General features: G+C 40.7%; 1 protein-coding gene across 2 annotated transcripts in view; it reads right to left on the bottom strand.

Annotated features, from left to right (window-relative positions):
* Nucleotides 1-11478: 11478 nt before the first annotated feature.
* Nucleotides 11479-26119, bottom strand: part of LOC140075961 (keratin, type I cytoskeletal 18-like) — a 51559-nt gene continuing 36918 nt past the window's right edge. For both annotated transcript variants that reach the window (XM_072122419.1, XM_072122418.1), the window contains exon 8: nucleotides 11479-11642. Coding sequence is in view for 1 of the 2 variants with exons in the window: in XM_072122418.1 (XP_071978519.1) it covers nucleotides 11551-11642 (92 nt within the window). In the remaining variant the exon portion in view is untranslated. The remainder of the gene's footprint in view (nucleotides 11643-26119) is intronic.

The raw sequence follows: 26119 nt of genomic DNA, 5'->3' as shown, positions 1-26119 counted from the left end.
TTGGACTGTGGGTGCCCCTAACCACCATCAACCTACGAAACCCCTTCACTGCCTGATGCACTGTAAAGGACTTTGTACTATCACGTAACCCCCTTAATTTAAACCAGAATGCTTCCACCGCCAGCCCCCTAGCCACCACTGATGCATACTTACCTTTGTTAAATGCAGCCCCCAACCAGGATAACAACACTGATTCCCAGTCTGACGATTCGGACGTCTGTCCCAAAACTTTCAATACATTTTTTCACCATTCACCCCAGACCACAGAGTAAGCCTCCCAAGTTTCTACGCTCACCGACCTATGGATAAGAGACCACCCCGCCTTTAGACCAGTTGACAAAGGTATCCGGACATACTTTCCCGAGCAGGTCTGCTCCAGGGGCCACTTCCCAAAAACAGCTCCCTCTGGAATTGAGAAATGGCATCCGCTATTACATTATTTACACCAGGAACATGCACAGTCATAAAATTAACATTTAAGCTAGACACTGCTTCCCCCTGCATCACTGACCTCCTGACCTCCCTCAAGAACTCATCCCAGTCCTTCAAATTCTCCCACAAATCAAACCCAAAGGTAACAAAGTTATACGGCCTCCATACTCCAGCCATCGCCAGACGTCTACAAAAAATTCGCCCCATCAGAATAATCCAACAGGTGAAATTCAACCGCCCAAACAGTGAGTGCAGATCCCGCAAGCGTATTTTGCGCAATTTGCAGGCCCTAGCCACTGCCTCCCTCATCTCCACCAGCTTGTCCTCCGTCAAATGACATTCCATCAGATTTGAGTCGATCACTTACCCCAAAAACTTAATAACTGTCTGAGGCCCCTCCGTCTTCTAAAGGGCCAATGGATTGCCAAACAAACCCGCAACGTTTTCCATCTCCTGCATCAATAACGCACACACCCATGTCCCCGGCGGACAGACTAACAGGAAATCATTGAGATGCAACAGGGATTCTACCTGTGCCTTCCTATGGACCACCCACTCTACAAACGAACTAAGCATTTCAAAATAAGAACATGAAATAGAGCAGCCCATCAGCAGACACAGTTCGACATAGTGCTGGCCCTCTTATTTACAACCAAATAAGCAAAAATTGTCTGGGTGAACAGGCAGCAGTGGAAATGCTGCCTCCACATCCGTTTTGGCCATCAACATTCCCTGACCATACCTGCAAATCCTGCAAACGCAGCATCGAATAACGTGTAAGATACGGAACACAAGTCGAACACAAAACTGTCATTAAGAGAAAACCCCGCCAGGCAAGACAAATGATGTATGAGCCTAAATTTATTCTTTCTTGTGAACCATCTCCAAAGGTGGTACCTGCAACCCAGGAATGGGGGGAACCAAGAAAGGCCCTGCCATTTGACCTTACGCAACTTCCCTACCCAACTTTCCCCAACTACAAGTGGTTGAGCTAACACAGAAGCCAAATTCTGTGGCTCACCCACCACCACCTCTAACACTAGTTATCTGAAACCTCTCTCGAAAACCACCCACCAACATGGTCGCCGCCTCCCTTTTTGGATACTCTGCAAGGTACAGAAGCATCCTTGACACCTTCCCGGATGCGCCCCTCCTCTGCTCAACCTCCCCCTGCTTTCATTTTGCCCTTCGGAAGCAGCGGGACAAACTACGGGCTCCACTGCATCCCGAACATTCATGGCAGTACCTACAATCGCTCCCGAACTTACAGACCCCCTTCATTACTTTGCCAGGGGATGTTGCTGAACAGGACCGTGCAAGGGGAGTGCTGAAGCTCCCTGGGGATTCCCGAAAGGACTGCTCAATCCTAGGTGCCCTAATGAGACGCATCCACAAATTGATCCACGAATCAAATTTTATTAACAATTTGTATATTTTATAAACAACAAGTTACACATAGATAGTACATACATTTACACCATTGGTATACAATGACATAAGACAATAAGCCAGCAAAATATCTGCCACAACTGACTTAACATAACATATGAACCAACCCCCCCCTAGCCGGTCACAGCCAGCTATCCCCCCTCCCCCTCCCCACCCCGCAGTCCAGTCCCCCCCCCCCCCACTCCTCACAGCCATTGTACTATTATCACAGGATATTATTTATTATTACTATTATTATTGTAATTATTGAGACAATTTTTGTTATTATAACTTTTCTTATTTTTATTATTATTGAGACAATTATTATTATTATTATTTTCATTATTATTATTTTTATTATTATTATGGAGACGATTATTAATAATAGTAAAAATAATAATAATCATCTCCATAATAATAATAAAAATAATAATAATAATTGTCTCAATAATTACAATAATGATCTCTGAGAAGATCCCTCTCTATATATCAGTGTATTAAGTCTGTGTCACAGTGTAACAGTAGCAGTTACCAGCTCTTAGTTACCAAAAATCACTTAATTGGTAGCCTCTATGCCTGTAGCTTAGTGGATAGAGGCTCTGTGTCTTTATGGGACATGGACTGTGCAGGTTCTAAATTCAAATCAAACCCCCACACCCGCTCCCATCCCTGACGGCTTTGGCGCTGTATATACAGCTATTTTCTTTTTTAATTCGGTCAGTGCGATTTTGTATTGCTTTTCTATAGAGCTGAGCACCACTTTCACGCTCCGCACTAATCCAGGACTGTGTCCTGAATGGAAGATCTTTGATAGACCCGGAAACCCGAAAACGGGTACCGCCATCAATTTCTCTTTTCTTGTGGACATTGCCTCTTGTCATTTACCTCATCGGCCAGACTTTTCTGTCCATAAAATGGATGCAGATGGAGGGTCAGGTGATCTGTATCTGTCCATGAACAATCGCCCTGCCAGGACCTTTATCTTATATTCATAAATAGAATCATAAAGAGAATGAGAAGGTTCTGGCAGGGCGATTGCTCATGGACAGTCATGTGTCACTTCATCCACTGATAACTTTAGAATGCTTTCCCGTTTTTCAATTGTTTTCTTATGACTTGTTGTACTTCAAATTACTGAAAAAACTTTAGCTGATATGTTTTGCATTAGATTATGAAAAAAGTCAAATCTGGCAAAAAAATTAAAAAAAAAATGTACCATTTTCAAAATGGTAAATGCTACAGATAGTAACTAATTCTGCTAGTAAGAATAACATTTACCACATCTCTGCTTTGTGTTACCATTAATTTATACGCTTCCTTTTGTTTTATTACGATGTTAAAAAAGTCGAATATTTTTCGAAGCATTTTTCTGACTTTTTTCATTTTATGTTTCTGTTTTTAGCTCCTCACCTTTAAAAACCCATAACTTTTTGGATTGTTCCATGTACAGACGTGTATGAGGTCTTGTTTTCTGCATAACAAAGTGTTGGGAGTGTTTTATATTCCATGCCGTGTAGTGGGAAAAAATTCCAAATGCAGTGAAATTGAGGAGAAAGCAGATTTATGCGCTTCATTCTTCGCTGTGCACGTTAAATCACACCTACCCTTTATTTTTTTGGGTACCCAAATATACCAAATTTATTTCGTTTTATTAGGTTTTTAAACCTTTTATATGAAAAAAACCCATCATTCTGTGACTCTCATAACTTTTCCATACTTCGCTTTACAGAGCCGTGTCAGGTGACTTTTTGTGTGAGAAGAGCTGAGGTTTTCATTGCAATCATTTTGGGGACTGTATGAAATTTTAATCACTTTTTGTTTACATTTTTATGTGTTGCAAAATGGCAAAAAAAACAAACTGGTCGATATTTGGGTGTTTTTCTGTTACGGGGTTCAGCGCCAGATATGAACTATTTAATACTCTGCCCTACTACATCCCCGCAATCCCCTGAAAATACTAAATGGGTGGGGAAAACAACAGAACTTATGTAATTAGCAACATTGACCACTAGATGGCACCGTACACATTCATGTACACATAGACATTATGAACATATCTAACATTTTGCCAGTGGGAGCACAGCGCCCCTGCTATAGAATGCTCCCCCTATACATTCTCATTCATACATTCATGTACATGCAGTGCCCTCTCATACATTTATATATGGTACCCCCTTTTATACAGCACTCCCTTATCATACAGCAGCCTCCACCCATATCCATACAGCTCTGCCACCAATGTATCCCACACCAGACCCCCTGCCCAAGGGTTCACCTAGCTGCTTTGCTGCCTGAGGCAAACTATAGAAATCTGGGTCATACGTTCCGGAGCTATATTATGATAACTTTACAACAAAATAAAAATCTTTTGAAAAAAAAAAATAGCTGTTTTGCCATATTCTGGAATCCATATCGGCTCCATACTTCTATGTACCGGCCTGAATAAGGTGTTATTATATTTGTGGGGCGAGTTGTCATTTTTATATCGCTACCATTCTGGAGGCTGCACAACCTTTTTATCGCTTTTTATCCAATTTGGCAAAATGGTGACAAAAATGGTGAATCAGCCTTGTTTCAGTTACAAAGTTCCCCGAACGGGATAATTATTTATAGGTTTTGATAGATTGGGAAATGGGACACGGGAACAACTAACATGTTTATCATTTCAGCAGCGAAAATCTGCTTCTGTCATGTGGGGGTACATCATCACACAGCCCCCCATGTTTTCCCCTCTCCTCACACAACCCCCCTCATGTCCCCCCCCCCCCCATGTTCGCCTCCTCTCCTGCTTATGTTCTCCTCTCATGCTCCCCCTTCATTCGGTGTCTCCCTCTCTGCAGCCCCTTCTCTTCTACAGCAGACGCCTGTGCACTGCTTTCCTTGCGGGTCAATACAATGTATCTACCGTGCACGTATCATTGCACTTGTGCCGCAATGAAACCAATCCGGGAAGGAGCGTGGCCATCAGTACTAACCCCCACAATATTGCCCCCCCCCCCATTGCCCAGGAGGGGGGCAATGCCTGAAGCAATTTTCCCTGTTACTGCCACACCTTTTTACACTTCCAATATACAGCAGCCCCCCCCCCCCTTATACTGCCCCTCTCCGTACATTGCTCCTTCTCTGCTGTACCTTACCCTTTCTGTTCCTCCAAAACAGATATCTAACTGTATACAGAGCTCAGCTATACAGGGCCTCCCCTCTATATAGCCCCCTATAGTGCTCTACCATACAGTGCCCCCCCAGACATTACCCCAGACCCTAAGCCTTCTAGGGCACCCATGGCCACCCAAACCACCCACCAAATGTTAAACTGAGAAGGACCTTCACCCATGAAATCCTTGTATATCTGTTCCTGCTCTCTATACACATGTACACAGGAGACATTTCAGGACCTTTGAAGGTCCTCCAAAGGTCCTGAAACCGTAGATTGAAAGGAGGCAGGAGGGACACATCCTCCATTACCCAAGAAGCTTGATACTAGTACCAGATGTAGGAAGTGATTGCAGACTTGCCCAGGGCCCATGGGGGTCTCAGTTCGCCCCTGCCACCACATATGTACTGTGTATGCGCTGCTTTACCTGCGCCATCAATCAGTGCTCCAGGACTTTGTGTCTCTCTCACAGACACTAATAAGAGTTTATGAGTGTCCTGCAACTATGAGTAAATAAGAAGGAAATAAGAGCCATAAAACCCTAAAACTGGCAGATAGAGCGGCGGCGCCATGATTCTTCTCTCGGGAGGTTGTTATGGATGATTACAGGTTATAAGTGACTCACTTCTGCGCTTTGCTCTATATATTTGATCTCTTGCTCACCCGAGCATCTTCATATTTTATCCTTTTTTTATTCCTGTGACCAGCGAGTCTCCAGCATGATGTCACCTACCTAGACCACCTAAGCCTGTCCCCAATATTGATGGGTGTGTAATCTGGTGACTTCCCTGAGAGCTGGAGTTGTTTCAGGAAGAACCTCCTTACAACACACACAGGGGCACACTTACTAAAACCAGTGCCACAAAAGGGCCACGTGCAACACAAATGTGGAGCGGACACTTCTTAAATAAATGTGCAAACAGTTTGCTCTGAAAAGAACGTGCAAAGCCCGACAGAAAACTGGCACAAGCACCTTAGTAAACGTGCCCCACAGTCTGTACCACAATCCTAACCCTTCTAGCAGCTCTAATCCAGTCATCCCAGCAGCCATCCAGCTACAATAATATTTGTCTTGTGAGCTTGTGATCTGTGATGCTGCAGTTTTCATTTGAGCCAAACTTAAAAATAAGCAGCAATGAAAAGATAAATAACAGTATGCACATTTAAATATTTTTATAAAGATGTTCTGCAGCAGCTGCATGATCCTCCCCACAGACACTTCTTTCCAGTCTGTTGTGTAGTGAGGCTCATACAATGGAGTTTCTATGGAGTTTCCCGGGGCAATACAGGGAAAATCGGCGCAAAATGGAAAAATTTGCGTAACCCGCCGGTAAAACGCGGTTCGGGCCCTTAGTAAATGACCCCCAATGTTGGCTGGTGAATGTATAATGGAGAATCCATTGACATCATCACAGGTCCTTTAACTGGCATTCCTGTAGCAGATGTATTTCTGCTAAAGTGTCCTGTGCAGGACCTGTCAATGATGTCATTCCAGGTCCCACAGCAAAATACTCTATGCTTACTGCACATGTTTTATCACAGACCACAATATCCCACTAGTGAGAACCCAAATGTTAGATATAGTGACAATAGTGATCGACACACTGGGGCTCATTTACTTAGAGAGTCAGAAACTGCACTACAAGTGCTATTTCTGTCTATGATGCTGCATGCACAAATCTACGGCTGCCCCTGACCAGGTGTACAAATGAGCGACTTTTGCGACTTTTGGAGACTTTTTGCAACTTTTCTTTTAAAAAGTCGTAAGAACAAACATTACATAAAAGAATTAAGCTTTGTTCACACACGAAGATAGTTTTCAAGACAAATTTCTTCTTTGTATCATTGAATTTCCACACAATACAGGTGTTTTTCAATGGTACAATAACCACTTATAAGTATTCACCCTTGAGCAGCATATTGCAGTCCATTTCTCCGGTGTCAGATATGGGACTTCAGACTGAAACATACAGCTACTCCATCAAGCAGGGCAGTGCCAAGCCCATCAGGTGACGTTTCGGGGCACAGCCCCTTGGGGCACAGTACTGTGCTGTGCCCATATATACAGACTACGAGTACTAGTAGCATAACATTATAAGCGCTGTTCTCATGCATAGATGTAGAAGTTCTGAGCAAGTGTTGAAGTCCAGGATTAGAGTAGCGGTACAGTCAAAGCCACCATCAACAAGAAGCGCCACAGGCCCCAGAGTCCCAGTCCCACCCCCCACCCCCCCACCTTTTCCGTTTCAATAGCACTCATTTTTAGCTGAGTCTGGGGCCTTTTAGCTCCCTGCTGTGCTGCACTACATCCATCTCACAGGCCACCAGCGCATCAATGTGCAGCACCTCCACATCATCGTCCTTTTAATTCCCCTTCAAAGAGTCGATTCCAAGAATGGATTTTTTTCTTTGAGCATATAGGTAGAATAGACCCTGTATTCATCTAATTCCCCCCGAGCAACAGACACGTGATTCTTCTTCACTTTTCTTATCTGGAATCAGGGAAGGACTTGAGGTGTGAAGATTAAGGAGTTCTAGAAATTCCCATTATATGTTGATTGACCTGGTTGGGACCTTTAAATATTTGCAGGTTTTATAAAAACCGGTCTGTCCAGGATGAAATAAAACCGTAATATTGTGCTGTTTTATGTTTCTCCCTTGCCCACACCCTTCTAATATAAAGCCTTGCGGTCTGGGGGCTGGGGCCGGATGAGATATTCTGCACATTCCTGTGGTCAGTGATATCCAAGATGATATTTGCTCACCCCTTGTTATGTGGGAATAAAGTCTAATTATAGCAAAGATCTGATATCAGACCTTCCCACCTCCTCACTGGGAGCTACTTGTGCTCGCTGCTACATTGTAACTCTGCATCACGGAATGTCTACAGAGTCTGTGATGGAGATGTCTGGCATAAACTGCAATGGTAACAAGAAGGTGAAAGGGGTTCTCCAGCCATAGTAATTCCATAGGATAGGACCTAACTTGCTGATCAGTGGGGTCCATGAAACCCCCATTGGTCTCCAGAACGGGGGTCCGGTGCACTCAAGATGTCCGGAGTCGCCAGTCACGCATGCGCCAGCCAAGAGCATCTCCCAGCAACCTTCATCAGCGCCAAAGCAGCTGACACATGCGCAGCTGGCTGCTCTTTCCGTCTCCAGAGCATATCGTTCTCGAGATCCATGGGGGTCTAATTCTTTCTTCTTTTTTTATTTATATAGTGCTCACAGATTTCGCAATGCAGATTTTCGCCGCACAGAGCTTGTTCCCTGTCCCCATGGGGCTGACAATCTAATCAACCTACCAATATGTTTTGAACTGTGGGAGGAAAGGAGAACATGCAAACTCTTTGCAGATATTGATCTGGATGGAACTGGAACACAGGACCACAGTGCTGCAAGGCTGTAGTGCTAACCACTGAGCCACCATGCTGCCCCATAATCACCAATACCAACACGATAAGCAAAGTTGTCCCTATAATGTGGATAGGGCCTAACTTGCAATGGCTGGAGCACACCCTTATCAGAGGGATTTAAGCCAGCACCTTAAAAAAAATGGCGGCGCATGGACACCGCCATCTTGGCGAGTATCGTGGCTCCCCGTAACATCATCAGGGGGGAATATGGTAGTATATGGTAGGATCAATCAAGTACCTTAGGGCAGTGATGGCTAACCTATGGCACGGGTGACAGAGGTGGCACTCGGAGCCCTTTCTGTGGGCACTCAGGCCATCACCAGAGATGACTCCAGGTATCTTCCTGCAGTTCCAGACAGCCCAGGACTTGCTGTGCAAAGAGGTATTTTAAAGTGACAGCTGTACCTGGGACTATTTTCTGCTATATTGGTGCCTCTGGTGCTGATATGAATGAAAACTGTGATGGAGAAGGGAGTATAAATCACAAATTACATTTCTGGGTTGGCACTTTGCGATAAATAAGCGGGTCTTTGTTGAAGTTTTGGCACTCGGTCTCTAAAAGGTTTGCCATCACTGCCCTAGGGGGTCTGAAAAATAGTAAAAATAAAAAAAGTAAAAAAAAAATACAAATCACCCCCCTTTCCCTAGAACTGATATAAATATAAATAAAAAGTTAAAATCATAAACACATTAGGTATCGCTGCATCCAAAAACGCCCGATCTATCAAAATATAATAAAGTTCTTTCACTGATGTGATTAAAGGGTCGTACCGTCCTAAGAATGGTAGCATTGAAAACATGAAATGACACCACACATGCACTGAAGTATGAAAAAGTTATTAGCGCCAGAAGATGGAAAAAATAAAAACATTTCTTGTAAATGTATGAAAAAATGATAAAACCTATAAAAATGTGTTATCTCCGTGATCGCATCGACCCAAAGAATAAAGTAGACCTGTCATTTGGGGCGCACAGTGAAATTCATAAAATCCAAGCCCACAAGAAAACAGCGCAAATGCGTTTTTTTCACCAATTTCACCGTATTTGGAATTTTTTTCCCGCTTTCCAGTACACGACATGGAATACTAAATACCGTCACTATGGAGGGCAATTTGTTACGCAGAAAAGAAACCGTCACACAGCTCTGTACATGGAAAAATAAAAAAGTTATAGATTTTTGAAGGTGGGGAGTGACAAATTACAATGCAAAAATGAAAAAGGGCCTCGGCAGGAAGGGGTTAAAGCGACAGGAGACTACTACTCCCAGCCAAGAACTTTGACAATGTAGTTAGATTAATGGAGGGTTGTCCTACAGTATGAGCATTTATTGTGAATTACATTTTATATATTCTTAATGGGATGTGTGGCCACAGGTCGGGGTCAGGTCTCATCTGATGAAAACGGTGAATAACGGATCTGGTATTTTTCGATGGACTTGTAACGGCGTCTGTTAATATCCATTTTTACATCTTTTGTTAGACCTTCCATAGGTAGTAGAATTTAAAAAAAACAGATGGCTATAAAATGATTTTAAAAGTTACAATCCGTTTTTTTTAAACCAAAACGCAGAAAGGAATTAACCCTTTGGTAAAGGGTTTCCCATTAATTTGGGCAGCTTCTGGTTTCGGAATTGTGGACCTCTGTTCTGTGTTGCAGTCATGGGACTAGTGCAGTCAATCAGCCGGCCCCATGACCTCCTGATTGGCTGGATAAAGAACTTTTTTTTTTTTTACCCGTTTTTGGGATATAAGAAAATCCCTTTTGAAGTAAGGTCTTAAGAAAGTGGTTACAGCTGATATGATCTATAATTATTTCATGATTCCTGCGCTCTGTGCATCCAGTATGAGAAGGGTTAATATGTGATATCAGAAATAAAGTCTAGGGAAAGTTTTCTGTAACAATTTTTCTTCCCCTCTGTAATGTTACATAGTTTCATCTGTTGGAACATGAAGCAAACACCGGAGCAGGGGCCGAGCAGGAGTGCAGCTCCCATACCTATCCCCAGGGGGCGCTGTCTATATCACAGCAGTGTACACAGATGTATACAAATGCCAGACTGCTACATAGGGGCAGATTTACTTACCCGGTCCATTCGCGATCCAGGATTCTCTGCGGTGGATTCGAGTCCGGCCGGGATTTATTAAGGCAGTTCCTCTGCGCTGAAAAGCATCGGAACGCGCTCAAGTTCACCGGCCTATTCCTAGTGAAGGTAAGTGCAAGCGTCGTGACACATTTTTTGTTTTAAATGCACCGGTTTTTCCGAATCAGTCGGGTTTTCGTTCGACCACGCCCCCCGATTTCCGTCGCGTGCATGCCAGCATCGATGCGCCACAATCCGATCACGTGCGCCAAAATCCTGGGGCAATTCAGGGGAAATCGCCGCAAATCGGAAATATTCGGGTAACAAGTCGGGAAAACGCGAATCGGGCCCTTAGTAAATTACCCCCATAGTGTCCACACTGACCAGAACCACATATAGCCCATACATCCATGTACCAGTCACAGTTACCGTCCAAGGAGGCAGGTACCATCATAGCAGTATGTACCCACCAGAGATACTATCAAAACCGTATGTGCCAGCCTCAGATGCCCTCATAACAGCACATGCCAGCCACAGATACCTTCCAAGAGGCAGGTGCCAACCACTGTTACCCTCAAAACAGCATATACCAGCCATAGTTTCCCTCAAAACAGCACATGCCCGTCATAGATACTACCAATACAGCATGTATCAGCTTGTACCCTAATAACTATCTGTTATTGTGCCAGTCACAGGTACCCAGATGTGTCGATGACTGATGCCCCAGTATCAGATTCAGTTGCCCCCAAATCAGTGTATACCAGTCACCTGACTGTGTGTGCCAGCCACAGGACAAGTCCCGCCTTTTGTCCCCTCTTCAGTTTGGTAGCCATTCCTTTATTTTGGGGGTCATTCACGATTACATCATGGAATGAACTTGCTGCGGAATTTTCCTTGTGACGATTGTTCACCAGGACATAAAGACGTCAGTTTATTATTATATGACAAAAAAACAGCACAAAAAGAAGATAATTTTTAAAAACTTTATTCCGTGGCCCAGGTGGAAAAGGGATCTCGCCATCTCCGACCGCCGCCGCCATCTTATTTGATGGTTTCTTCAGATGCTGTAGAGACCACTTTGCCATCCACAATCTCGTGCTGGGTGACGGTCACCTTCTGTATAGTGTTTGGTGCTGTAGAGGAATGGAAATTCATCAATGATCCCTTTCAGTTGTGTATCCAGTACTTAGAGAGGTTTTCCAACTAAAGACACAGATCTCTAAACTCTGTATGGGGAGAGGACTTGGGGCACTGACATCTGGGGACCACAAGAAACCTGACCAATGGGGTCCTACCTGTGCCTCTTACAAAATCCTACACATGGCTGCTGCTCTATTCACTTCCAGGGGATTGCTGTATCATGGCAGTACATGGAGTCTTGGCTGCGCATGCGCACATCTGCTCCAATCACAATGATTCATGCAGACACCTGTTGTCATGATCAATGAGCTACCGAACAGCCCAAACTACCAGAAATCAGACACTTGTCCCCTACCATATGAATTGGGGATATGTGTCATTTCTGAAAATAACCCAGATTATGAAATGTCCAGGATTTATAAATGTTCATAGAGATTGGAAGGTGTAAAGATCTGTAATTAGTGCAAAATTCTAGATTAGATTAGATCAACATTCCTGGAAGTTTCGGGATTATCAAATTTTAGATCAAATTTTGATGCACGTGCCAAATAGTAACCTATATACAAAATACTATAGAACAATCCCAAATTAAGTAAATTCCCTTTTTCGCCACATGTTGGAAATCAACTTTCAGACAAATATATTTTACCTGCACTAATACATTGTAACAAACAGATCTAGATTTGGTAGATTCCCTGGACTGGATACATATGTTACAGATATTCAGGCTAAGCAGCCGTTGCGATCTCCTATTCTTCCCTGTGTGTATTGGTAAGGTGTAATTCTTTAGTTGGGCACTGGGGCGGCGATATTTTCACTGCAGATTTACATATTACCAAAAGAATAAAAATAGGAGAGAGATTCCACGAGGGAATGTAATTTATGAGATGAAACTTGGGTCCTCAGCACATTGGGGCTCATTTATAAGGGTCCATTTTTTTGGCGCACAGATTGTGCAGGTTTATACACTGTGATTTTAGATTCTCAAGACGGCTTAATATTTTGACGTGACTCTCTACATTCATCAAGGGGAACTTGGTTTACTTATTTTGTGGGTCCAAATGTGCGAGACAAATTGCACCAGAAAATTAAAGGTACAGGAGAAGTGTTGGAGAAGAAAATCTGCACTTAAATTGAGAGACTAATTCACTAATAGGTCACAGGATGTGGACAAGAACAAAAACGGCTGCCGAAAAACTGGCGCAAATAGCATAAAAAATGTGCCGCATTGTGGCCACTTTTCAGCCATATACATAAGCAGCCTATGGGAAGCTGTAAATATTAGTACTATGGGAGGCTGTATATATCAGTTCAATGGGGGGCTGTATATATTAGTACTATGGGGGCTGTATATATTAGTACTATGGGGGGCTGTATATATTAGTAATATAGGAGGCTGTATATATCAGTTCTATGGGGAGCTGTATATATTAGTACTATGGGGGGCTGTATATATAAGTATTATGGGGGGCTGTATACATGTACTATAGGGGGCTGTATATATAAGTACTATGTGGGGCTGTATATATTAGTACTATGGGTGGCTGTATATATGAGTACTATGGGTGGCTGTATATATTAGTACTATGAGGGGCTGTATATATTAGTACTATGGGGCTGTGTATATTAGTACTATGGGTGGCTGTATATATTAGTACTATTTGGGTGTGTATACATTAGTACTATGGGGGGCTGTATATATAAGTACTATGGGAGGCTGTATATATTAGTACTATGTGGGGCTGTATATATTAGTACTATGGGAGGCTGTATATATTAGTAATATGTGGGGCTGTATATATTAGTACTATGTGGGGCTGTAAACATTAGTACTATGGGGGGCTGTATATATAAGTACTATGGGAGGCTGTATATATTAGTACTATGTGGGGCTGTATATATAAGTACTATGTGGGGCTGTATACATTAGTACTATGGGGGGCTGTATATATAAGAACTATGTGGGGCTGTATATATTAGTACTATGAGGGGCTGTATATATTAGTACTATGGGAGGCTGTATATATTAGTACTATGGGAGGCTGTATATATTAGTACTATGTGGGGCTGTATATATTAGTACTATGGGAGGCTGTATATATTAGTACTATGGGGGCTGTATATATTAGTACTATGGGGGGCTGTATATATTAGTACTATGAGGGGCTGTATATATTAGTACTATGGGGGCTGTATATATTAGTACTATGGGGGGCTGTATATATCAGTTCAATGGGGGGCTGTATATATTAGTACTATGGGGGCTGTATATATTAGTACTATGGGGGGCTGTATATATTAGTAATATAGGAGGCTGTATATATCAGTTCTATGGGGAGCTGTATATATTAGTACTATGGGGGGCTGTATATATAAGTATTATGGGGGGCTGTATACATGTACTATGGGGGGCTGTATATATATGTACTATAGGGGGCTGTATATATAAGTACTATGTGGGGCTGTATATATTAGTACTATGGGTGGCTGTATATATGAGTACTATGGGTGGCTGTATATATTAGTACTATGAGGGGCTGTATATATTAGTACTATGGGGCTGTGTATATTAGTACTATGGGTGGCTGTATATATTAGTACTATGTGGGGCTGTATACATTAGTACTATGGGGGGCTGTATATATAAGTACTATGGGAGGCTGTATATATTAGTACTATGTGGGGCTGTATATATTAGTACTATGGGAGGCTGTATATATTAGTAATATGTGGGGCTGTATATATTAGTACTATGTGGGGCTGTAAACATTAGTACTATGGGGGGCTGTATATATAAGTACTATGGGAGGCTGTATATATTAGTACTATGTGGGGCTGTATATATAAGTACTATGTGGGGCTGTATACATTAGTACTATGGGGGGCTGTATATATAAGAACTATGTGGGGCTGTATATATTAGTACTATGAGGGGCTGTATAAATTAGTACTATGGGAGGCTGTATATATTAGTACTATGGGAGGCTGTATATATTAGTACTATGTGGGGCTGTATATATTAGTACTATGGGAGGCTGTATATATTAGTACTATGGGGGCTGTATATATTAGTACTATGGGGGGCTGTATATATTAGTACTATGAGGGGCTGTATATATTAGTACTATGGGGGCTGTATATATTAGTACTATGGGGGGCTGTATATATTAGTACTATGAGGGGCTGTATATATTAGTACTATGGGGCTGTATATATTAGTACTATGGGGCTGTATATATTAGTACTATGGGGGGCTGTATATATTAGTACTATGAGGGGCTGTATATATTAGTACTATGGGGGGCTGTATATATTAGTACTATGAGGGGCTGTATATATTAGTAATATGGGAGGCTGTATATATTAGTTCTATGGGAGGCTGTATATATTAGCACTATGGGGGCTGTAAATATTAGTACTATGGGGGCTGTAAATATTAGTACTATGGGGGGCTGTGTATATTAGTACTATGGGGGACTGTATATATTAGTACTATATGGGGCTGTATGGGGGCTGTATATATTAGTACTATGGGGGACTGTATATATTAGTACTATGGGGGCTGTAAATATTAGTACTATGGGGGGCTGTGTATATTAGTACTATGGGGGACTGTATATATTAGTACTATATGGGGCTGTATGGGGGCTGTATATATTAGTACTATGGGGGACTGTATATATTAGTACTATGGGAGGCTGTATATATCAGTTCTATAGGGGGCTGTATATATTAGTACTATGAGGGGCTGTATATATTAGTAATATAGGAGGCTGTATATATAAGTTCTATGGGGAGCTGTATATATTAGTACTATGGGGGGCTGTATATATAAGTATTATGGGGGGCTGTATACATGTACTGTAGGGGGCTGTATATATAAGTAATATGTGGGGCTGTATATATTAGTACTATGGGAGGCTGTATATATTAGTACTATGGGGGGCTGTATATATTAGTACTATGGGGGGCTGTATATATTAGTACTATGGGGGCTGTATATATTAGTACTATGGGGGCTGTATATATTAGTACTATGGGGGGCTGTATATATTAGTACTATGAGGGGCTGTATATATTAGTAATATGGGAGGCTGTATATATTAGTTCTATGGGAGGCTGTATATATTAGTACTATGGGGGACTGTATATATATGTACTATGGGGGGCTGTATATATTAGCACTATGGGGGCTGTGTATATTAGCACTATGGGAGGCTGTATATATTAGTACTATGGGAGGCTGTATATATTAGTACTATGTGGGGCTGTATATATATTAGTACTATGGGAGGCTGTATATATTAGTACTATGGGGGCTGTATATATTAGTACTATGGGGGGCTGTATATATTAGTACTATGAGGGGCTGTATATATTAGTACTATGGGGGCTGTATATATTAGTACTATGGGGGGCTGTATATATTAGTACTATGAGGGGCTGTATATATTAGTACTATGGGGCTGTATATATTAGTACTATGGGGGGCTGTATATATTAGTACTATGAGGGGCTGTATATATTAGTACTATGGGGGGCTGTATATATAAGTATTATGGGGGGCTGTATACATGTACTATGGGGGGCTGTATATATATGTACTGTAGGGGGCTGTATATATAAGTAATATGTGGGGCTGTATATATTAGTACTATGGGGGGCTGTATATATTAGTACTATGGGGGGCTGTATATATTAGTACTATGGGGGCTGTATATATTAGTACTATGGGGGCTGTATATATTAGTACTATGGGGGGCTGTATATATTAGTACTATGAGGGGCTGTATATATTAGTAATATGGGAGGCTGTATATATTAGTTCTATGGGAGGCTGTATATATTAGTACTATGGGGGACTGTATATATATGTACTATGGGGGGCTGTATATATTAGCACTATGGGGGCTGTGTATATTAGTACTATGGGGGGCTCTATATATTAGTACTATGGGGGCTGTAAATATTAGTACTATGGGGGGCTGTATATATTAGTACTATGGGGGGCTGTATATATTAGTACTATATTGGGCTGTATGGGGGCTGTATATATTAGTACTATGGGGGACTGTATATATTAGTACTATGAGGGGCTGTATATATTAGTACTATGGGGGGCTGTATATATAAGTACTATGGGGGGCTGTATATTTAAGTACTATGTGGGGCTGTATATATTAGTACTATGGGAGGCTGTATATATTAGTACTATGGGGGCTGTATATATAAGTACTATGTGGGGCTGTATATATTAGTACTATGGGGGACTGTATATAATAGTACTATGGGGGGCTGTATATATTAGTACTATGGGGCCTGTATTTATTAGTACTATGAGGGGCTGTATATATTAGTAATATGGGAGGCTGTATACATTAGTACTATGGGGGCTGTGTATATTAGTACTATGGGGGGCTCTATATATTAGTACTATGGGGGCTGTATATATTAGTACTATGGGAGGCTGTATATATTAGTACTATGGGGAGCTGTATATATTAGTACTATGGGAGGCTGTATATATAGATTTGGTAGATTCCCTGGACTGGATACATATGTTACAGATATTCAGGCTAAGCAGCCGTTGCGATCTCCTATTCTTCCCTGTGTGTATTGGTAAGGTGTAATTCTTTAGTTGGGCACTGGGGCGGCGATATTTTCACTGCAGATTTACATATTACCAAAAGAATAAAAATAGGAGAGAGATTCCACGAGGGAATGTAATTTATGAGATGAAACTTGGGTCCTCAGCACATTGGGGCTCATTTATAAGGGTCCATTTTTTTGGCGCACAGATTGTGCAGGTTTATACACTGTGATTTTAGATTCTCAAGACGGCTTAATATTTTGACGTGACTCTCTACATTCATCAAGGGGAACTTGGTTTACTTATTTTGTGGGTCCAAATGTGCGAGACAAATTGCACCAGAAAATTAGAGGTACAGGAGAAGTGTTGGAGAAGAAAATCTGCACTTAAATTGAGAGACTAATTCACTAATAGGTCACAGGATGTGGACAAGAACAAAAACGGCTGCCGAAAAACTGGCGCAAACAGCATAAAAAATGTGCCGCATTGTGGCCACTTTTCAGCCATATACATAAGCAGCCTATGGGAAGCTGTAAATATTAGTACTATGGGAGGCTGTATATATCAGTTCAATGGGGGGCTGTATATATTAGTACTATGGGGGCTGTATATATTAGTACTATGGGGGGCTGTATATATTAGTAATATAGGAGGCTGTATATATCAGTTCTATGGGGAGCTGTATATATTAGTACTATGGGGGGCTGTATATATAAGTATTATGGGGGGCTGTATACATGTACTATGGGGGGCTGTATATATATGTACTATAGGGGGCTGTATATATAAGTACTATGTGGGGCTGTATATATTAGTACTATGGGTGGCTGTATATATGAGTACTATGGGTGGCTGTATATATTAGTACTATGAGGGGCTGTATATATTAGTACTATGGGGCTGTGTATATTAGTACTATGGGTGGCTGTATATATTAGTACTATGTGGGGCTGTATACATTAGTACTATGGGGGGCTGTATATATAAGTACTATGGGAGGCTGTATATATTAGTACTATGTGGGGCTGTATATATTAGTACTATGGGAGGCTGTATATATTAGTAATATGTGGGGCTGTATATATTAGTACTATGTGGGGCTGTAAACATTAGTACTATGGGGGGCTGTATATATAAGTACTATGGGAGGCTGTATATATTAGTACTATGTGGGGCTGTATATATAAGTACTATGTGGGGCTGTATACATTAGTACTATGGGGGGCTGTATATATAAGAACTATGTGGGGCTGTATATATTAGTACTATGAGGGGCTGTATATATTAGTACTATGGGAGGCTGTATATATTAGTACTATGGGAGGCTGTATATATTAGTACTATGTGGGGCTGTATATATTAGTACTATGGGAGGCTGTATATATTAGTACTATGGGGGCTGTATATATTAGTACTATGGGGGGCTGTATATATTAGTACTATGAGGGGCTGTATATATTAGTACTATGGGGGCTGTATATATTAGTACTATGGGGGGCTGTATATATTAGTACTATGAGGGCCTGTATATATTAGTACTATGGGGCTGTATATATTAGTACTATGGGGGGCTGTATATATTAGTACTATGAGGGGCTGTATATATTAGTACTATGGGGGGCTGTATATATTAGTACTATGAGGGGCTGTATATATTAGTAATATGGGAGGCTGTATATATTAGTTCTATGGGAGGCTGTATATATTAGCACTATGGGGGCTGTGTATATTAGTACTATGGGGGACTGTATATATTAGTACTATATGGGGCTGTATGGGGGCTGTATATATTAGTACTATGGGGGACTGTATATATTAGTACTATGGGAGGCTGTATATATCAGTTCTATAGGGGGCTGTATATATTAGTACTATGAGGGGCTGTATATATTAGTAATATAGGAGGCTGTATATATAAGTTCTATGGGGAGCTGTATATTTTAGTACTATGGGGGGCTGTATATATAAGTATTATGGGGGGCTGTATACATGTACTATGGGGGGCTGTATATATATGTACTGTAGGGGGCTGTATATATAAGTAATATGTGGGGCTGTATATATTAGTACTATGGGGGGCTGTATATATTAGTACTATGGGGGGCTGTATATATTAGTACTATGGGGGCTGTATATATTAGTACTATGGGGGCTGTATATATTAGTACTATGGGGGGCTGTATATATTAGTACTATGAGGGGCTGTATATATTAGTAATATGGGAGGCTGTATATATTAGTTCTATGGGAGGCTGTATATATTAGTACTATGGGGGACTGTATATATATGTACTATGGGGGGCTGTATATATTAGCACTATGGGGGCTGTGTATATTAGTACTATGGGAGGCTGTATATATTAGTACTATGGGAGGCTGTATATATTAGTACTATGTGGGGCTGTATATATATTAGTACTATGGGAGGCTGTATATATTAGTACTATGGGGGCTGTATATATTAGTACTATGGGGGGCTGTATATATTAGTACTATGAGGGGCTGTATATATTAGTACTATGGGGGCTGTATATATTAGTACTATGGGGGGCTGTATATATTAGTACTATGAGGGGCTGTATATATTAGTACTATGGGGCTGTATATATTAGTACTATGGGGGGCTGTATATATTAGTACTATGAGGGGCTGTATATATTAGTACTATGGGGGGCTGTATATATAAGTATTATGGGGGGCTGTATACATGTACTATGGGGGGCTGTATATATATGTACTGTAGGGGGCTGTACTATGGGGGGCTGTATATATTAGTACTATGAGGGGCTGTATATATTAGTAATATGGGAGGCTGTATATATTAGTTCTATGGGAGGCTGTATATATTAGTACTATGGGGGACTGTATATATATGTACTATGGGGGGCTGTATATATTAGCACTATGGGGGCTGTGTATATTAGTACTATGGGGGGCTCTATATATTAGTACTATGGGGGCTGTAAATATTAGTACTATGGGGGGCTGTATATATTAGTACTATGGGGGGCTGTATATATTAGTACTATATTGGGCTGTATGGGGGCTGTATATATTAGTACTATGGGGGACTGTATATATTAGTACTATGAGGGGCTGTATATATTAGTACTATGGGGGGCTGTATATATAAGTACTATGGGGGGCTGTATATTTAAGTACTATGTGGGGCTGTATATATTAGTACTATGGGAGGCTGTATATATTAGTACTATGGGGGCTGTATATATAAGTACTATGTGGGGCTGTATATATTAGTACTATGGGGGACTGTATATAATAGTACTATGGGGGGCTGTATATATTAGTACTATGGGGCCTGTATTTATTAGTACTATGAGGGGCTGTATATATTAGTAATATGGGAGGCTGTATACATTAGTACTATGGGGGCTGTGTATATTAGTACTATGGGGGGCTCTATATATTAGTACTATGGGGGCTGTATATATTAGTACTATGGGAGGCTGTATATATTAGTACTATGGGGAGCTGTATATATTAGTACTATGGGAGGCTGTATATATAGATTTGGTAGATTCCCTGGACTGGATACATATGTTACAGATATTCAGGCTAAGCAGCCGTTGCGATCTCCTATTCTTCCCTGTGTGTATTGGTAAGGTGTAATTCTTTAGTTGGGCACTGGGGCGGCGATATTTTCACTGCAGATTTACATATTACCAAAAGAATAAAAATAGGAGAGAGATTCCACGAGGGAATGTAATTTATGAGATGAAACTTGGGTCCTCAGCACATTGGGGCTCATTTATAAGGGTCCATTTTTTTGGCGCACAGATTGTGCAGGTTTATACACTGTGATTTTAGATTCTCAAGACGGCTTAATATTTTGACGTGACTCTCTACATTCATCAAGGGGAACTTGGTTTACTTATTTTGTGGGTCCAAATGTGCGAGACAAATTGCACCAGAAAATTAGAGGTACAGGAGAAGTGTTGGAGAAGAAAATCTGCACTTAAATTGAGAGACTAATTCACTAATAGGTCACAGGATGTGGACAAGAACAAAAACGGCTGCCGAAAAACTGGCGCAAACAGCATAAAAAATGTGCCGCATTGTGGCCACTTTTCAGCCATATACATAAGCAGCCTATGGGAAGCTGTAAATATTAGTACTATGGGAGGCTGTATATATCAGTTCAATGGGGGGCTGTATATATTAGTACTATGGGGGCTGTATATATTAGTACTATGGGGGGCTGTATATATTAGTAATATAGGAGGCTGTATATATCAGTTCTATGGGGAGCTGTATATATTAGTACTATGGGGGGCTGTATATATAAGTATTATGGGGGGCTGTATACATGTACTATGGGGGGCTGTATATATATGTACTATAGGGGGCTGTATATATAAGTACTATGTGGGGCTGTATATATTAGTACTATGGGTGGCTGTATATATGAGTACTATGGGTGGCTGTATATATTAGTACTATGAGGGGCTGTATATATTAGTACTATGGGGCTGTGTATATTAGTACTATGGGTGGCTGTATATATTAGTACTATGTGGGGCTGTATACATTAGTACTATGGGGGGCTGTATATATAAGTACTATGGGAGGCTGTATATATTAGTACTATGTGGGGCTGTATATATTAGTACTATGGGAGGCTGTATATATTAGTAATATGTGGGGCTGTATATATTAGTACTATGTGGGGCTGTAAACATTAGTACTATGGGGGGCTGTATATATAAGTACTATGGGAGGCTGTATATATTAGTACTATGTGGGGCTGTATATATAAGTACTATGTGGGGCTGTATACATTAGTACTATGGGGGGCTGTATATATAAGAACTATGTGGGGCTGTATATATTAGTACTATGAGGGGCTGTATATATTAGTACTATGGGAGGCTGTATATATTAGTACTATGGGAGGCTGTATATATTAGTACTATGTGGGGCTGTATATATTAGTACTATGGGAGGCTGTATATATTAGTACTATGGGGGCTGTATATATTAGTACTATGGGGGGCTGTATATATTAGTACTATGAGGGGCTGTATATATTAGTACTATGGGGGCTGTATATATTAGTACTATGGGGGGCTGTATATATTAGTACTATGAGGGGCTGTATATATTAGTACTATGGGGCTGTATATATTAGTACTATGGGGGGCTGTATATATTAGTACTATGAGGGGCTGTATATATTAGTACTATGGGGGGCTGTATATATTAGTACTATGAGGGGCTGTATATATTAGTAATATGGGAGGCTGTATATATTAGTTCTATGGGAGGCTGTATATATTAGCACTATGGGGGCTGTGTATATTAGTACTATGGGGGACTGTATATATTAGTACTATATGGGGCTGTATGGGGGCTGTATATATTAGTACTATGGGGGACTGTATATATTAGTACTATGGGAGGCTGTATATATCAGTTCTATAGGGGGCTGTATATATTAGTACTATGAGGGGCTGTATATATTAGTAATATAGGAGGCTGTATATATAAGTTCTATGGGGAGCTGTATATTTTAGTACTATGGGGGGCTGTATATATAAGTATTATGGGGGGCTGTATACATGTACTATGGGGGGCTGTATATATATGTACTGTAGGGGGCTGTATATATAAGTAATATGTGGGGCTGTATATATTAGTACTATGGGGGGCTGTATATATTAGTACTATGGGGGGCTGTATATATTAGTACTATGGGGGCTGTATATATTAGTACTATGGGGGCTGTATATATTAGTACTATGGGGGGCTGTATATATTAGTACTATGAGGGGCTGTATATATTAGTAATATGGGAGGCTGTATATATTAGTTCTATGGGAGGCTGTATATATTAGTACTATGGGGGACTGTATATATATGTACTATGGGGGGCTGTATATATTAGCACTATGGGGGCTGTGTATATTAGTACTATGGGAGGCTGTATATATTAGTACTATGGGAGGCTGTATATATTAGTACTATGTGGGGCTGTATATATATTAGTACTATGGGAGGCTGTATATATTAGTACTATGGGGGCTGTATATATTAGTACTATGGGGGGCTGTATATATTAGTACTATGAGGGGCTGTATATATTAGTACTATGGGGGCTGTATATATTAGTACTATGGGGGGCTGTATATATTAGTACTATGAGGGGCTGTATATATTAGTACTATGGGGCTGTATATATTAGTACTATGGGGGGCTGTATATATTAGTACTATGAGGGGCTGTATATATTAGTACTATGGGGGGCTGTATATATAAGTATTATGGGGGGCTGTATACATGTACTATGGGGGGCTGTATATATATGTACTGTAGGGGGCTGTATATATAAGTAATATGTGGGGCTGTATATATTAGTACTATGGGGGGCTGTATATATTAGTACTATGGGGGGCTGTATATATTAGTACTATGGGGGCTGTATATATTAGTACTATGGGGGCTGTATATATTAGTACTATGGGGGGCTGTATATATTAGTACTATGAGGGGCTGTATATATTAGTAATATGGGAGGCTGTATATATTAGTTCTATGGGAGGCTGTATATATTAGTACTATGGGGGACTGTATATATATGTACTATGGGGGGCTGTATATATTAGCACTATGGGGGCTGTGTATATTAGTACTATGGGGGGCTCTATATATTAGTACTATGGGGGCTGTAAATATTAGTACTATGGGGGGCTGTATATATTAGTACTATGGGGGGCTGTATATATTAGTACTATATTGGGCTGTATGGGGGCTGTATATATTAGTACTATGGGGGACTGTATATATTAGTACTATGAGGGGCTGTATATATTAGTACTATGGGGGGCTGTATATATAAGTACTATGGGGGGCTGTATATTTAAGTACTATGTGGGGCTGTATATATTAGTACTATGGGAGGCTGTATATATTAGTACTATGGGGGCTGTATATATAAGTACTATGTGGGGCTGTATATATTAGTACTATGGGGGACTGTATATAATAGTACTATGGGGGGCTGTATATATTAGTACTATGGGGCCTGTATTTATTAGTACTATGAGGGGCTGTATATATTAGTAATATGGGAGGCTGTATACATTAGTACTATGGGGGCTGTGTATATTAGTACTATGGGGGGCTCTATATATTAGTACTATGGGGGCTGTATATATTAGTACTATGGGAGGCTGTATATATTAGTACTACGGGGAGCTGTATATATTAGTACTATGGGAGGCTGTATATATTAGTACTATGGGGGCTGTGTATATTAGTACTATGGGGGGCTCTATATATTAGTACTATGGGGGCTGTAAATATTAGTACTATGGGGGCTGTATATATTAGTACTATGGGGGCTGTATATATTAGTACTATATGGGGCTGTATGGGGGCTGTACATATTAGTACTATGGGGGACTGTATATATTAGTACTATGGGAGGCTGTATATAGCAGTTCTATGGGGGGCTGTATATATTAGTACTATGGGGGGCTGTATATATTAGTAATATAGGAGGCTGTATATATCAGTTCTATGGGGAGCTGTATATATTAGTACTATGGGGGGCTGTATATATAAGTATTATGGGGGGCTGTTTACATGTACTATGGGGGACTGTATATATATTTACTTTAGGGGGCTGTATATATAAGTACTATGTGGGGCTGTATATATTAGTACTATGGGTGGCTGTATATATTAGTACTATGGGGGGCTGTATATATAAGTACTATGTGGGGCTGTATATATTAGTACTATGGGAGGCTGTATATATTAGTACTATGGGGGGCTGTATATATTAGTACTATGGGGGCTGTATATATTAGTACTATGAGGGGCTGTATATATTAGTAATATGGGAGGCTGTATATATTAGTTCTATGGGAGGCTGTATATATTAGTACTATGGGTGCTGTATATATTAGTACTATGGGGGGGCTCTATATATTAGTACTATGGGGGCTGTAAATATTAGTACTATGGGGGGCTGTATATATTAGTACTATGGGGGCTGTATATATTAGTACTATATGGGGCTATATGGGGGTTGTATATATTAGTACTATGGGGGGGCTGTATATATTAGTAATATAGGAGGCTGTATATATCAGTTCTATGGGGAGCTGTATATATTAGTACTATGGGGGGCTGTATATATAAGTATTATGGGGGGCTGTATACATGTACTATGGGGGCTGTATATAATAGTACTATGGGGGGCTGTATATATTAGTACTATGGGGCCTGTATTTATTGTTACTATGGGGGCTGTATATATTAGTACTATGAGGGGCTGTATATATTAGTAATATGGGAGGCTGTATATATTAGTACTATGGGAGGCTGTATATATTAGTACTATGGGGGCTGTGTATATTAGTACTATGGGGGGCTCTATATATTAGTACTATGGGGGCTGTAAATATTAGTACTATGGGGGCTGTATATATTAGTACTATGAGGGGCTGTATATATTAGTACTATATGGGGCTGTATGGGGGCTGTACATATTAGTACTATGGGGGACTGTATATATTAGTACTATGGGAGGCTGTATATAGCAGTTCTATGGGGGGCTGTATATATTAGTACTATGGGGGGCTGTATATATAAGTATTATGGGGGGCTGTTTACATGTACTATGGGGGGCTGTATATATATTTACTTTAGGGGGCTGTATATATAAGTACTATGTGGGGCTGTATATATTAGTACTATGGGTGGCTGTATATATTAGTACTATGGGGGGCTGTATATATAAGTACTATGTGGGGCTGTATATATTAGTACTATGTGAGGCTGTATATATTAGTACTATGGGGGGCTGTTTATATTAGTACTATGGGGGCTGTATATATTAGTACTATGAGGGGC

This window comes from Engystomops pustulosus, chromosome 8 (genome assembly GCF_040894005.1).
Source record: "Engystomops pustulosus chromosome 8, aEngPut4.maternal, whole genome shotgun sequence".
NCBI lineage: Eukaryota > Metazoa > Chordata > Amphibia > Anura > Leptodactylidae > Engystomops > Engystomops pustulosus.
The sequence above is the reverse complement of the archived record's forward strand: the minus strand, read 5'-3'. Positions and strand labels throughout refer to the sequence as shown.